The 16,510-nt window shown below is 39.0% G+C and overlaps 1 protein-coding gene across 4 annotated transcripts in view; it reads right to left on the bottom strand.

Moving 5' to 3' along the window:
* LOC306853715 (teneurin-2-like) overlaps positions 1-16,510 on the bottom strand; it is a gene marked incomplete at its 5' end in the record, with an annotated part of 227,949 nt that overhangs the window by 32,651 nt on the left and 178,788 nt on the right. For all 4 annotated transcript variants that reach the window (XM_079391337.1, XM_079391335.1, XM_079391336.1 and 1 more), the window contains 4 exons: positions 2,273-2,374; positions 3,364-3,559; positions 3,818-4,023; positions 10,179-10,301. In XM_079391337.1, coding sequence (XP_079247463.1) covers positions 2,273-2,374; positions 3,364-3,559; positions 3,818-4,023; positions 10,179-10,301 — 627 coding nt within the window. The remainder of the gene's footprint in view (positions 1-2,272; positions 2,375-3,363; positions 3,560-3,817; positions 4,024-10,178; positions 10,302-16,510) is intronic.

A 16,510-nucleotide genomic window follows, 5' to 3' on the forward strand; every position in this document is an offset into this window, starting at 1 on the left:
ATGCTTTAACGTAATAACTAACAAATGAGGGAGAAAAAAAGCCAACAAGGAGATTACTATATTCATATATTATGGGATTTAAGGTACTTCAAGTTTGACCCCAAAACAAATGCCACAGAACTACATGTAGAACTACATGTATGGGGCAGTCGTGGCCTAATGGATAGAGAGTCAGAACCCCAAAGGTTGCGGGTTCGAGTCTCAGGTCCGGCAGGGATTGTAGGTGGGGGGAGTGAATGTCCAGCACGCTCTCCACCTGCAATACCACAGCTGAGGTGAGATCCTTGAGAAAGGCACCGAACCCCCAACTGCTCCCCGGGCGCCGCAGCATTGGCTGCCCACTGCTCCGGGTGTGTGTTCACGGTGTATGTGCGTTCACTGCTGTGTGTGTGCACTTGGAAGGGTTAAATGCAGAGCACAGCACAGAGTATGGGTCACCATACTTGGCCACACGTTACTTCACTTTAAAAGTACATGTCTCAAAAACATAATAATATCATGGTGTATGCCCAAAAATATGGTAACACCATGATACATGACTTAAAACATAATAATATTATGATACTATACATTACTTAAAAAACATCATACTTACACGATGTATGTCCAAAAACAATAATATCAAGGTAAAACATGGTAACACCATGGTATGTTTGCTAAAACATAATAATATTATAGTACATGTCCAAAAACATGGCAATAGCATGGTATATATGCGCACCTGATCAAAACAGACTGCATCTGAACCTGTCTCGACTTTTTAAACTACATTAGCAGTAGGACTCTCTCTAAGCCCTGATGAAAGATGTCTAGTAACCAGCAGTCTAAAAAGACTTCCTGGGGTGATTTCTGCAATGAGAGTCTCAAGGCTCTATGCATTGTAAAGATATTAATACACACACACACACACACACACACACACAGAGGGTCAGCAGTAGTGGGGCGAGTGGACAGCTGTGAAAGGTTGGAGAAAACTGTAATGAAAGAAAATGTAATTTAACAAAACTATTAATCATGAGCTTCCCAGGTGAACAATGGGAGATATTGGGCTGTATGAACCACCATTCGTCATCCTTATGCCTGGGAAAGAGAGAGAGGGAGAGGGAGAGAGAGAGAGACCTCTAGTAACATATAGATCTCAGTTTCTCTTGGTCATAGAACTAAAGCACCTTCATAACAGGAAAGTATGCAAGTGCAGTGAATGTATTTTCAGTCAAGCTGTACAAATGAATTCTTTGGGCAATTGAGGACACACATTTACCCAGCTATTTAATGGGACTTCCCATTGACAACTGTCGTTCTCAGCTAATTATAATTACTACAGAGGAATCTCTTACCTCTTAAACTTTTGGCAGTTCCAGAGTTGAATAAAGATTTTGTCTATTTATGAACCATTTTCCCTTCTCATGATGGTCCATAAATTAAGTTGGGAATTATATAATCCAATTGGTCCCAAAACGTATAGCTAGGTCAGAAACAGACACACATACACACTCATCTAGAGGGTGTCAGGACCCTAGGGCTAAACCCAAGGCTGTTGAGTGTGTAGAGCCTTTGGGACCGCTGAGATTAACACACATCTTTGATGTCCTCAGCTCTTTGAATCCCACTGCTGGTGCCATACTGGCAACAATTCACTGCTGTTCCCCCTTGCATGTGTTTTTGCATGCTTTTCTTTTCTTTATGTCTGTCTGGACCCTAGTCTGCATGCTGTTTTGCACTTTTTGCAGTTTTTTGGCATTTTATTGACAGAAGAAGTACAGAGGTGACAAGAAATGATGACAATCTTCAATCTCCATCATAAGCACTATAGCTCAATATGTCTCTAATGCTAACGCTAATCCACGGTTTCCAATCACAGTTTACCCAAAAATGATAATGATATCATTATTTTCTCATCCTCGTGTTATGGTAAATGTGTATGACTTTCTGTTGTGGAATAATGGTGAGTTTTTGAAGTTGATCTTAGTTATTCTTTTCCAGGTCTGAGCTGTCAATCTCCAAAAATGACAAAAAAGCACCATAAAATTTGTCCTATGACTCAAAACAGCGGCTTTCGTGAAGTGAATAAAAGATGACAAAATGATCATTTTTGGGTGAACTATCATTTTAAATACGACATCAATGGATCATTCTCCATTTCGCTAGTATGAGTGACAAGAAGGTAAAAATTGTTCTCACTTCTCTCTCTCTGTCAATGTTTTTTTTCCCCTCAAGCTCGCTCTCTCTTGCTGTACGACAGAGTTTGGGGTGTAATTGGAGTGTCTCTTACCTTTCGAGCAGTCCATGCCATGGAACCCGGGGAAACAGTGACATACTCCTGACACACACTCTCCGTTACCATGACAGTTGCGGGGACACTCTTGCACAGAGTCTGTAAAAAGAATGAAACCTTTCTAAAAAAGGCCACTTTGATGGCAATGACAGCTGTAACCACCACATTCAGCTCTCATCTTGTCCTGTCCTCCACTGCATCCTTCCTCTCGCTCTCTCTCTCTCTCAGCTGAGTTTTCTGTCCCTTTATTTCTGAGTGGCGGTCTCTGGTCATTATTGATACAGCCCATTCAAACAGCGTCACACACCATTTCATTAGCCATGAGTAATATCACGGCAATGAAAGTAGGCCATATCACAGTAGATTAGCACAAGGTTAATTGGTGAGACACCACTTATTCGTAGAATTCATGCATGTGAATATTCATAGAATAGAGCCACGAGGTGCTTATCTCATTTCAAGTGGATAATAATATATATGAAATGGTATAACATTAATAGCTTGACATTATTTAATTATTTCCTTTTTACTAGACGGCATGGAAGCATTTATCTGTAATTCTATAGAGACTAAAATCTATAAATCCAATTGTCCCATAATTTAATGTTTCAAAATTAACTGGTCTTTTATTAGACCTCATTTATGAAATACAAGTTGAACAAATTTCTTTGTAAATCGTTTGTAAAAGCATGTGCCATTCAATGTCACAACGCAAAGACATATTCCTCATAAAACCAGTTGTGGTTGATTAAAAGGGTTTCTCTAGGCAAATTAGTTCTCTTATTAATTAGTTTTGCATTTTGTTTTCTTTTTATTTGCTTTTTACGCTTTTGATTTTTACAATTAATTATCATATTCTTTTATTTATAAGTACTTATTTTATGCTTAATTTGTCTAAACATAAACTACTCTGTTTGGTATAATTATGCTTACCAATGCTGCATTTATTTGATTTAAACTACAGTAAAACAGTAATATTTAGAAATAATATTACAATACAAAATTACTTCAGTCAGTGTCACATGATCCTTCAGAAATCACTCTGTATTGAGTGATACAGCTTGAAGTAAATGTACAGTATAACTGACCCAGAACAGCTGTGCTAAATGAGACAGATTCCTTCTCCTTGCCGTCGTTGTAGAAAGCCAGGTGCCATGTGCCGGGGTCCAGATACTGTACAAACACAGCCTCGTTCAGAACCACCGTCTGAATACTGCGTCTCTCACGGGGCGACTCCACTACGCTCCATTTCTCCTTTCCATCCAAACGCTCCATATAGTCGTACTACAGAGGGAAAAACGCAGAAACAAGGGAAATGAGAGGGGACGTTTTTATTTTTCGTGATCTCAAGTGGTTTGACAGCATTCATACATATCAAACAGTGAGATACTTTGAAGTTGATTTTATCTAACACCTGGTGACTTCTAAAATGTGTTTGCAATGACTGATTGATCCACTGTTGGGATGAAAGAGGGTTTTTTATTTTTCCCTGAAAGGACTTCACAGAGTGGCCTCTCTGTAAATAGAAAAGGGTGTGCGCACCTGTGCATGGGACGGCGGCAGCCCTTTGCGAATGTAAACCCCGAACAGTGCATCCTTGCCCAAGGAGATGTTGAACTTGAGGAACTGAGGCTGGCTGAGGTGCATCAGGGATCTCCAGAACAACCCAGGTGGCACCTCCTGGGTCACGCGCCTGCCCACCTCCAGGCTGCCCGTATCTATGCTGCTGTTGCGAGCAGCCCATGGCCCTGAGACAGAGAGGAAGGCATAAAACAAAAATCAATCTCTCTCCTGTGTTGCAACTGCCCCTTGTTTATAGATTCAGAGGTAGCTGCTTTGAAATCAGAAAACAAAAGGAAATGGCACAAATGTGTTTTCTCTCTGGGAGACACTTATCTGATGGAAACTGAAAAACACAAATGCTGCTTTCTGAAGACTTTTTGCCCATAACCTCACTATACCCACCCAGAGCAAAGAAAGCTGAGAGTGTATCATGATAAACAGCAGAGAGCCAGAGAGAGACAGGGAATAGGGGCTTCATTGTTGAATATCTGAGCCTGGTTTTTCAAACACAGCTCACAGAAGAACTAAGGAATAACTTATAAAGATGAAAAGTTAATGGTCGCTTCTACGAAGCTGAGCTTTATTGGAATTGTCAGATGATATAAATTGTGATCTATGATTCTGACTGAGATTTGGTTTTCAGAACTACACTCTTAATGTGTTCATAAAGCATTTTACTTTCTTGATGTGATGTATTTCAGATTGAAATAAGTTTATTCAATGAAAGAAATGTAGGATGACAGTTGTTGTTGTTTTTTTGTCTGGAATGTATTGGATTATGAAAAGGAGTCATGCACTAAGTTTGGGTTCTGTTTTTGACATAAGTCTCTTATTTCTGAGGTCTGATTTGATCAAAAATACAGTAAAATAAACAATATTGCTAAATATTATAAACTCAAAATAATGCAATTTATTCCTGTGATGCAAAGCTGAATTTTTAGCTCCAGTGTCACATGATCCTTCAGAAATCACTCTAATATGCTGATTTGCTACTTAGTTAACATTTCTTATTATCATCAATGTAGTTGTGCTGATTGAAACATTGAACACCCCCCCCCCCCCCCCCCCCCATTCACTTACAATAGATATATAACAAATGTCTTGTTTGATCAACTACATGTGTGTTTGCTTCTTACTGGCCCCACACATTTGACCAGTAATGCATCTGTATATATATATTCTACAATGTTGGCGGGTCCTTATAGGCTCTTTGTTTCTTTAGGGTGCTGCGAGGAACCTATTCTAAAAGTGAAACTGGAACCTGTTGATTTTTCACTTATCCTCTACTTCACTTCCTCTCCCCCTCGTTTTTTCTGACTCTGGTGTTTGTGGACTCTCAGGCTGATGGAGAGATCTCTTCTATAGTGAGAGTTCGTGTATTCTCCACCCTCAGGCTTTGGCTCATACCGCATGTCAACACCACCATCCTGTTTACCAACATAATCACACAAGCTGTTATCCACTTTTCATTTAATGGCAAATCCATGGTTGCTCTCTCCCTCTCTGTCTTTCTCTCTCTCTCTATCTTTTATTCTCTCTATCTCTTGCTCGTAGCTAGCGGCAATGGCCGAGTGTAAATGGAGGTTGCGTGCAACAGATTCCCTCTGTCCCTACAGTTGTGATGTTCTCACACACACGAAAACAGCTCCCCTGTAATCAGGTCAGATCTACACTGGAGACCGCAGCCCTGACAAAGAAAACCTGTGAAAAATGGTGAGGAAATAAAGAACAATGAAAACACAATCAGGACGGAGCAGCCGCAACAAGAGATGAAATAGCTTGGAAATAGCATTAATACAGAACAGCATGGACGGAGGAGAAACAGATCTAAAGAAAAGCGAGGGAGGCCGGATGAGAATTTCCTTAGGGAAGGTACAATCAGTCTGTAGACATGGCTGAAGCAATAGTCCACTTTTATTTCACAACCAAACACAATAGCTCTGTTTCAAAACATAGTGAACCACCTTGCTGACTACAATTATATATTACTTAAGGGAAGCGAATATCTTAAGAGACTTATTTGGATGTTTAAGCAGCAAAATTAAGTTATTCTTAGAATGGCACAAAATATTATAATAATAATACAAGCTATATTGCGCTTTTGTATACCGCATGAGTATTTTTTAATTATTTAAATAATTATAATTCATTCAATAATCTTTTTATTTATGACAATTGATCAAAAGTGACAATATTAGACTATTTCAAATAAATTCTGAAGTCTTTTGAACTTTCTATTTATAAAATAACTCTGGAACCAAATGTATTGTGGTTTCTACAAACCAGCACAACTGTTTTCAACAATAATAATAAAGAAATGTTTCTTGAGTAGCAAATCTGTATATTAGAGTAAAGACTAAAGTAATAGCTGCTGAAAATTCAGCTTTGCCATCACAGGAAAATAACATAAATTACATTTTAAAAATACATTAAGATAAAACAAGTTATTTTAATATGTAATACATCTTTAGTGAGCATAAGAGACGCATTTCAAAAACATAAAAAATTGAACAGTAGTGAAAATTAAACAAAAAACAGAAGAAAAATAGTGTTATTAAACAGAATATAATGAGAATTGGAATGAATTAGAAGAAACAAAAAAACACAGTTCCCGACAGGCTACTGTAGGTTTTGGATCAGAGCTATCGTGGAGATAAAGGACATCTGAATCTGAGTGTCTAAGCACAGCATCAAGTACCGTAACAGAATCCAGCCGAGTGCAGAGAGGCCAATCATAAGCTAATGTAGCCAGCAGGCAGAAACACACACAAATCATTTCACAGATCAGACCAGAGCATCAAATCATCCCGCAGAAGCCCAGATAAGAGCATCTCAACACAATACGCCAAACAATAAGGTAGGATAACAGCTATACACAAAGCAGCACAGAGGATGAGAGAGACAGAGAAAAAAAAGCAACAACAACAACAACAACCAGACATGGCACAACACAAGACTTATTATATATGGCGCTACTGCTAAACAGAGCAACCAGCAACATCTGCCTCATAGCCGTATTGTAGCTTTGTCTGTGTATGATTAATGAAATCACACTGTTGTGTGGAATACATTATGTCTGCTTGTGAGAGAAAGAGAGAGCGACAGGGAGAGAGCAAGAGAAAAGTCATATTTGTATGGATGGAATTGACACCGACATCCTGAGTTCAGATTGAAACACTTGAGGTGAAGAGCTGTTTCAAAGCTCACAATCTCACCGGTACCCACACGCTCACACAAAAACACAGCAAACTATTACACCACAATCTATATGTAATCACGGAGTTAGATGTGTTTACATAGCACTGAGGAGAGAGGAGAGGAAAAACTAGACAGTGTGAAAATATGTTTACTCTGTTTTAAAGAGGAGTAAACAACCTACTAAGTCAGCATCCTAACATTCTACCCTCACTAATTAGGTGCACACTATGTAGGTAGCAACTCTGTCAGCTTTGCATGGGAGACTGGACTAGCAATTGATTTCAACGGAGCATAATAACAACTGTTTGGAAAAAATAATAGTTTTTAATTACTTTTTATAGTCATACTTTTAAGGTATGAATGGATGTTTATTCAGACATTTTTATTTCCTTGTCTGCCATTTTGGAATTATACTGTCTTCACATGCTATCGGAAATGTCCCAATTTCCCACTTATGAAGTCATGATTACGAGTTCGTTGTATTCAAGTGCTTTGTTGTCGCAAAGAATAAAATTTAGCATCCCGGTTGACAACATAAACATTCACCGCGCTAGATAATCAGCTGAATTTCGGTCAAATACATGCTTATTTCACAGTTCATAAAACATACAATATGCTTCAAATGATTGTTCATATATATATAAATAGGCACTACTTTAACAACAGGACAAGGTGATGTAGTTGTTGTTGAAAAAACTAATAAAGAATAGCACTGACAGCAGAAGTCGATGTCCCATCCACCACGTTTAAAGTTTATGGTCCGCCCAACTCGGAAACTCTGCTATAAAAATGATCTCAGAGTTTCCCAGTAGTAAATAAGACTTAAGAGGCTGCTCATGCCCAGTTTCTGATTAGGAAACTCATATTTACGGTAATTCCGACGGCAAGTGAAGGCAGCATTAGTGTTTCACCGAGCTCCTTGCAATGCATTCTGGGACTGCTTTTTTGTTTAAGTTGTGTGATGCTGACTTACACTTTACTCAAAATTATGCATATTAAGTAGCCTACTTGATGACTTAAAATGCTGCCTCTGCCACTTGGTTTTGTAAAAGCATGTGTGTGTTCAAAAACGACTAGTCCCTGCCTGCTGTAAAGAGAGAGAAAGAGAGAGAGAGAGAGAGAGAAAGCAGACTGTGTTGTCCTTCATACAGAGGTGATGTGGTGTTTTCTTGGACACTTCCTGTGAATCTGTGAGCATGTGAGATCAAGACAGAGACAGCCAGAGAGAGAGCTGGGGGAAAGAAATGGGTGAACAGCCAAGGGTTTGCATGTATGGAAGTATATGAGCATTTGTTTGCAATCTTCATCATTTTAATCAAAAGTTTGGACCCTGATTGGAAGAATCTGAATGATCAGTAGATTATGAAGATGTGCTAATTATGTAGGATTACCACAATACTCAAATTGTCATGCATGTAGTACCTGGATAATCCAGTTTTTTTGGATAAAATCTGTAGTAATGACGATACTGTAGCATAGTGCGCAGAATACAGTATCCCACGTTGCAATGTAAATGACTTCACCTTCTGTCTCCAAAAAATATTAGTTGTGTTTTTAACATCTTTGTCTTGAATTATTAATTGATTGGACTGGCAGGGAATATTGTGCTTTTAAACAAAATTGGATTAAAAATTCAAGATTGCATTCACTGAATTAAATGTGCATAGAGGTGTACTAGGGCTTATCATACATGGAATGGGTCATTCTAAACCCTCAGATAAAAGACATCCTGGGTTGTCTTGCTTCATGTTTCACACTACTCATACACCTTGGGTTAAGAATTAATCCTGGGTATTCATAAAATGAAGTTTCAAACCGTACATTCATAAACCCCAAGTTAACATCTTATTTCCATATTTGAGGTGTCAGCTTCTTAGATGAATGCAGCACGCAACTTGTTTACATGAAGGCACTAGTAGGCCTATTGCACATCCTCATATGTGACCCTGGACCACAAAACCTTAAATCTTAAATCGCTGGGGTATATTTGTAGCAATAGCCAAAAATACATTTATATGGGTCAAAATTATACATTTTTTCTTTGTGTCAAAAATCATTAGGATATTAAGTAAAGATCATGTTCCATGAAGATATTTTGTAAATTTCCTACTGTAAATATATCAAAACTTAAGTTTTGATTTGTAATATGCATTGCTAAGAACTTAATCTGGACAATTTTAAAGGCAATTTTCAATATTTTAGATTTTTTTGCACCCTCAGATTCCAGATTTTCAAATAGTTGTATCTCGGACAAATATTGTCACATCCTAACAAACCATACATCAATTGAAAGCTTATTTATTCATGTATATTTAATTTGAAAAATTGACACTTATGAATGCTTTTGTGGGTCACGTATTATATATTGCCTTGTACTGGTAAGTTTTTCCTTTTTGAGCTATAAAGGGGAGAATAAAATGGTCACTTTTTCAGTCCAACTGATGCATTTTCCAACATTTGTTCCCACTCAAACACTGAAACTACTGTTTATACAATCTCCAGTGTTTCTGTGACTGTCCAAAGCATGCAAATACAAGGAATGTGGATTCAAAGCATCTAGTTGTAACATTCAAACGCTGCACCGCAATCCATGTAACACATGTACAACATTCTTTTACCCAGGGTTAAAAGAGAGACTTAGAACGACAGTAACCAAGGGTTAGGAAGAGCAGTGTGAAAAGCCCTTTTGACATGTTTCTAGTTGCGTAACACATACTATTTCACACACTATTTTTGAAAAATAATCACCTCCCCGGCACCACTGGTCCACAATGCCTTGCTGCTCTACCTAATCACATGGTTACTTGGTTTCTTATGACTTGTCAGACGGCTACAGAAATGAAGCCCAGAGAATAATGTCCCTTGTCGATCGTGGAAGCAGGCAGAGAAGTGTGTGTGGGCATAAATGTGCTATCATGATGGGACCTCGGTGTGTGACAGAGAAGCAAATTACTAAACACAAATCAAAATGAGTACAAGCTGGAAACAAATTGATATACAGGGCAGTGGAGGTTTCAGCACAACAGATTTTTTTTCTGTATGTAGTTTATAGGTTTTTCCCCCTTTGTGTTATTCTGTTACAATCCTGACATCCTTCTTATCGAAAAGACCGTGCGGGACTGCAGAGTGCTGTGCTGCTCACCTCTGCCTCCAGAGGGCGCTGTTGCTACGTCACTGTTGCTGGGCAGCCCGGCTCCCAAGCCGTTGTTCAGCATGGGACCAACCACAGGTTTCAGCTGCCAGTTCAGGCCCAACAGATTCATGGCTGAGAGAGAAAGAAAGCAATAGAGAGAGGCAGAGAAAGAAAGAAAGAAAGAAAGAAAGAAAGAAAGAAAGAAAGAAAGAAAGAAAGAAAGAAAGAAAGAAAGAAAGAAAGAAAGAAAGTGTAAACAGTGCAGGTATATGGGAAGAGAAAGGTAGCCAGAAAAAGAAAAGCTTGAGGACTTTGCAAAGGCGACTCTGTACTGTTGCTTCACGGTAAGAGCATAAACGATTAAAAAAAAAAAAAAAAACGTACTCTAAAATGCATGATATTGATCTGTTAAACCTGGTATAGACAGAGAGAAGATAAAGTAGTTTATTTTGTCCCTGGAAAAAAATAAAAATAAAAAAACAGACAGCCTAGTCATTTTTATTGATTGCATGACTGATTGATGTTGACTGACTGAGAAGCCATCTGTCGCTCATAGGACTCTTGCATTTGATCCTCAGTCTGATATATGTCACAGCGGCAAGTGTGTGTGTGTGTCTCACATACAATCCTCCCAAAATCAGAAATTAAAAAAAAATGTTCCCTGACTACAGCAATAACTCTACAATACTATTCATACTCCATTAACACCAAATTTGAAAAACCATTGTTCAAAATAATCTGCATATCACCTGTTTCCTCGTTTATTTTTTATAATATTTGAAACATTACATAATGTGATAATGCTTTTAGCAACCTACATTTAAAAAAAGAAGTGTAGAAACAATTTTCATTCAGAAATTGCTAGTAAATTTCACAATTATTTACAAAGAAACATTAAGTAACACATTGCATTGAATGTGAAATTTTGAAGTTGAAAGACTGAAGTCTTGTAAAACGTACTCCAATAATCTTTATATTATTTATTTATGATAATAGAATACAGTGTGTAATGTAATATATACAGCCTTCATAGAAAGTACCACAAAATGATTTTCTGTGAGTAGATTATAGGAACTGGGTGACAGATCTAATTGGCACTTTAACAAAATCAGTTTAACTGTGTGTGCGTTTTATTCCAGTCATTCAATCACTGGAGCCCTGAGGAAATGATATAGATGCGCTTCTAAAGACTCAGACAGAAAGAGAATCAGGCAGCGAGACCCACGTCTGTCAGAATTACTCGCACATCAACAGGTTAAAAAAGTTAACAAATGCACAGGCAGAAAAGCAGCAGAATCTTGACAGCATTCAGAGCTTTCATGCCGAGCTGGCATGATTCAGCGACAATCTGAGTGACAGCTGAAAGAAAGCAGATCTCTCTCTGTCTTTGTATTGCGGGGCTGTTGTTTCTTGTTCGTGCCTGTGGAGCTTATTTTGGTCTGTTCGTTGCGAGGCCTGTGTGCAGTTTGTCAGCTGAATCTCTTTCCGACCCGTGTCCTTTCTAGTTCTGCCAAGAAACTTTTATCGCAAGAAGAAGAGAGAGGAGCGCTTAGTCTGCTGAACTCCAGAGGTGCCGCAGGAAAAGCGGGAGAGAGGAAGCTCTTTGTAACGCACAGTCTCGGGCTGATTGCAGGATCTTTTGCTTTATCTCTCGCTCCTGTGTGTCTGTGTCATCTGTTCTTCACAGTGGCGGTAAAGATGGGCTGAGATTGAGCGAGATTGTGAGTCATCAGAGTCGGCAGCCACGGGAGAAGGTTCATATGGAGGTGCGTGTTACTCTCATGAATGACCTCCTTTGTGCATTCCTTTACTGCTTAATTCTTATACTAACTTGCTAATCCATAGTACAGATGTGCACACACTATTACACTCAAGTGGATATACTTACTCTCTGTCTGTCTGATGCTCTTGATGCCTGTCTTACTCTTCCTGTTTGTCTCATTCTCTCTGCCTGTATTTCTTGCTCCCTACCTGTCTCACTCTATTCTTCATTCATAACATGACACTTCCCATCACTACATCTCCCTGTCTTATACTCTGTCTTATACCATGTCTTATATCTCGCTCTATTTGTCTCATTCTCTCTGCATGCTTCAATCTTTCAACCTGTCTTGCGTGTTCAGCCTATCTATATCTCTGCCTGAATATCATTCTCCCTGCCTGTCTCACTCTCTTCCTTAGCATCTCAATTCAAATGTCTCAGTCTCTATGTATCTCAATCTCTCACCTTCATCCTATCATAGATCTTGACACATCTCTCTGCCCATATCACTCTCTCTGCATGTCTAATTATGTCTTCTTTTAAAATGCCCCATTATGGGTAATGAAAGGTTCATATTTTGGTTTTGGGGGTCCCCAACAACATGCATGCAACTTGGCATGCATGCAAGGTCAAAAAACACTTTCATTGTCTTATAATATGCATTTATTTGTACCTTACTTGGTCAACGACTCCCAAACAATTTGCTCAACGATTCATCTTTCCAAACTCCTCCTTTGCATGACGCTAATCTGAGGTGATTAATCCTATTGGTCTAATTTCCATTTCATCATGCCTGTAATGCCTGATAAAGAAGTGTTTGTGAGTGCAGTGCTGCTTTGTGTACAGCGTTACCGGGGAAATCGCTATTTTTACCGCTCCAAAAGCGTCAACTAGTGGCAAAGAATGAATTTGCATTTTCATTCAGACCAACCGAAAAGACCAACAAGTCGGCGGGCAATATGCTAATGTTTCATGTTGGCATCAACATGAAACGTCTTGGGATTAGTTTTAAAAACGACTCGTTTCAATGATTCAGAGTCGACTCTTTCTTTTGAGAGACAATAACTTTATACATGGTGCACTTTCAGATTTAAAACTTTGCAGGATGTTTTCATTCACTTAGAGCTCTGATACACACTGCATGAAAGGTAATTTTCAAAAATCCATAATAGGGGTACTTTAATGCCCATCTTACTCTCTGCTTTGCTGTCTCAATTCAATTCAAATTAACTCTCTAAGTCCCCTTTATCTGTCTGTTTTTTTCACATTTTCATTCTTTCAATCTTAGGCAAAATCTCTCATGCTCATCCTATTATCTCTCTGCCTGTCACACTCTCTACCTCACAATATTTCTGCCTGTCTCACTCTCTACCTCACAGTCTCTGCTTGTCTTACTCTCTACTTCAGTATCTCAGTCGGTTTTGGCTGTCTCACTCTCTCCCTACCTGTTTCACTCTCTAACATACTATCTCTTTTGCCATCTCACTGTTTACTCCAGTATCTCAGTCCATCTCTAACCGTCTCACTCTCAGTTAGTTATTTACTCTATTTTCAATTCACAAACTGCCTGTCTGACTCTCTACCTCAATCTAGCTCTCCGTCTCTCTCTATGTGTCTCACCATCTCCTTAACTATCTCTGTCTCTCACCCTCATCCTTTGAGGACAGGACTCCACAAATCTCTCCCTCTGCCCGTCTCACTCTACACCTCAAAATATCTATGCCTGTCTCACTCTCTAAAGTCCTGTTCACACTAACAGCAATTTAATCGTTGGAACTTGCCAAGTTGCTGTGCTGTTGGTTTCTAGCAGTTGTTCTAACTCGATTTCAGTATCCATCTCTATCAGGTGGTGGATCATTGTCTGCACTCCCATTGGTAGCTGTTGTATCTCGTCATTGCTCATTTGCACATCACATTGCCAACTGTTTCTGTCACTGGAAACTATTTGAAAATGAATGATATCTGGTTGCTGCAAATTGCTGTCACTGTAAAGATTCTCTCTGCCTGTCTCTCTCTCTCTTGTGCTTATGATCCAGCAGGTGGAGATTTACAGGACGGTACTCTCTGTGTGTGTTAAAGACTCCACCCCTCTCCTCACCTTCCCTCTGCTTGCCTATCACACCTAAATCTCATCCTAGAAAATCAATTTTCTCTTCTGTCAAATTCCATCTCCCCCTCCACTTACGCCCAGACACGGTCCCCCTCTCTTTCTCTCTCTCTCTCCATACCTCTCTCTTTCTCTCTCTCTCTATACCTCTCTCTTTCTCCCTCGGTCTCTTTCTCAGTTAAAGGAAAGCGCTGACACTCTAAGTGCGTCTCTGCTGTCTCTGTCAGCTCTTTTATTTGTTTCAGATGGTCTGGAGGAAACACTGAGATAGCTTTTCTCTCCTCTTCTCCTTCCAGTCCTCTCTCCAGGCTTTCCAATCTGCTCCTTCACCTCTAACTTGTCTCCGATCCTTTCATCTTCCTCAATCTCCTCTCCTTCATTATTTCTCTCCTTATCTCTCCATCTGTCTCTCTCTTCTGATGGTGCACGCCGATAGTGACTAAATGCTAATTATTTCAATCGATGAAATAATTAACAAATGAATCAGCGAACTACAAGAACTGAAAGCATCGCGAGACACGACTCAGACAGATTAACTGCAGCTCAGACACTCTGGATTTCTGCCCTCCACACATGTGTGTGCAGAGCAAGCCTAATGTATTCTGCACCAGTAGGTGGCAATGTTGAGTTAAAACCTGACTACATGATGGGTGTTCAATACAACAGCAAGGGAATGAGACTAATCTAAAGAGGGTGAGAAGAAAAACAGAACCAAAGCTGATGGCTTGCTCGACGTTGGCACCCAAAATGAATGGATGTTTTAGCACAAGACGTGATCTACTTTTCTGCCTTCACGCAAATTGTGCACAACATTAAGCTGTCTGCTGTTCTGTGCATGTGTGCAGATCAGGCTACAGATAACAGCTTTTTTTCAGTCTCCTGATGAATATTCACTGAAGGACTCAGCTACGTGAGGAAATCTGTATGATTAAAAATGTATAAATCAATGCATAATATGGATTTGTTGATGTATTTAATTCACCGGCACATACAACTGGAAGGTGTCACTTGCTTGAGAATACATTTAAAGCATTTAATTTTTAATTCTATAATATAGAGACAAACTAAATATTTAAAAATATATAAATGAATAAATTATATACAGTATAAAATTTAAATATATGAAAAAATTAAAGGTATTTTTACTTGCATAATAAATAAATGTAAAATATTTTCATAATGTCTATGTGCATGAGCGCAAGTGTGCTTATGAGTGTGTGCATTTGTAAAAACAGTGTGTCATTATTTCAGTGTATTTATTGCCTGATTAAACTGGATTACAGGCGGTTAGTGAATATGAGGCACATTTTGTGCTGAAAACTGTTTAGTGAATTTGCCAGGAAATGTGTATATTCATATGCATGTGTGTGTGCTGTCTTGTCTGTAACCATAATTATACAGTGGCAGATGTTTACAGCTGGAATATTCCAGAATTCAAAATGCAGTTCGGCCTGACATACCAACCTGCTACAAGGTTACCTTGGACAGTGAGAAAGGAAGAATTGATAGAGCAAGGAAAAATGGGTGAACTGGTGCACCAAGGGAGCAATGGAAAGAAAGAGGAAGAAAGGGATGCTATACGTGTGCATGTGTGCGCAAGAATGGCCGAGAAGAAGAGAGACAGAACAATACAAGTGAAGACGGGGCCCTGAAATGGAGGTTTAAGGTTGTCCTTAAGGTACAGTTAAGTGTGAGAGAGACCTGGAGGAAGCTCTTGGCAGTTCCTGTCTGTTTATTTGTGTGCATGAGCGAGGACGCAGAGAGAAAGAGAAAGAGAGAGGACGTATGTGCATATCGAAGTAGGGCTGGCAGGACGTCCCTCTATGATTCAGCCGCACCTGTCATCACCGATTAGACCTCTGTGACCACACACACATATATAGTCATAAGCAGGTGGCAGGTTTCTCTCTGCTAGAACGGATCCATATGCCTGTATACTATACTGGTGTTGGCTGAGCTGGCCCAAGTGGAAAGTAAGTCACATGCGAGTGGACGGCCAGGTCCAAACTCACCCTGAGACACGGCTATAAATAACACAAAATCGACAGCAGATACACACACACACACACACACACACACACACACAGACACATTTGAATTTTCAGAAATCTTTGATTCACAGCAGGTGTTTTTTTAGACTCCTGGTGGGAATTTAAAAGTCAGCTTTATCTTGTCTTACTGACGTTGTTATTTAAAGGGATAGTTCACCCAAAAATTTTAAATTCTGTCATCATCTACTCACCCTTATGTCATTCCAGATCTCTTAGACTTTATTTCTTTTGTAGAACACAAAAGAATATATTTTGAAAAGATTCAAAATATTTTGTTCTTTCAATCAAAGTCCAAAACAATATATGTAATTTTCGAGTGAACAACTTTTAAGAAAAGAGTGCAACCGTTTTCACATTTTTAGGGGAAAATCTGTGTTAAAAGTATAATTGATGGCAGAAAGTCTAATCAAATTAGCTAAAA

This window comes from Barbus barbus (genome assembly GCF_936440315.1).
Source record: "Barbus barbus genome assembly, chromosome: 33".
Classification (NCBI taxonomy): Eukaryota; Metazoa; Chordata; class Actinopteri; order Cypriniformes; family Cyprinidae; genus Barbus; species Barbus barbus.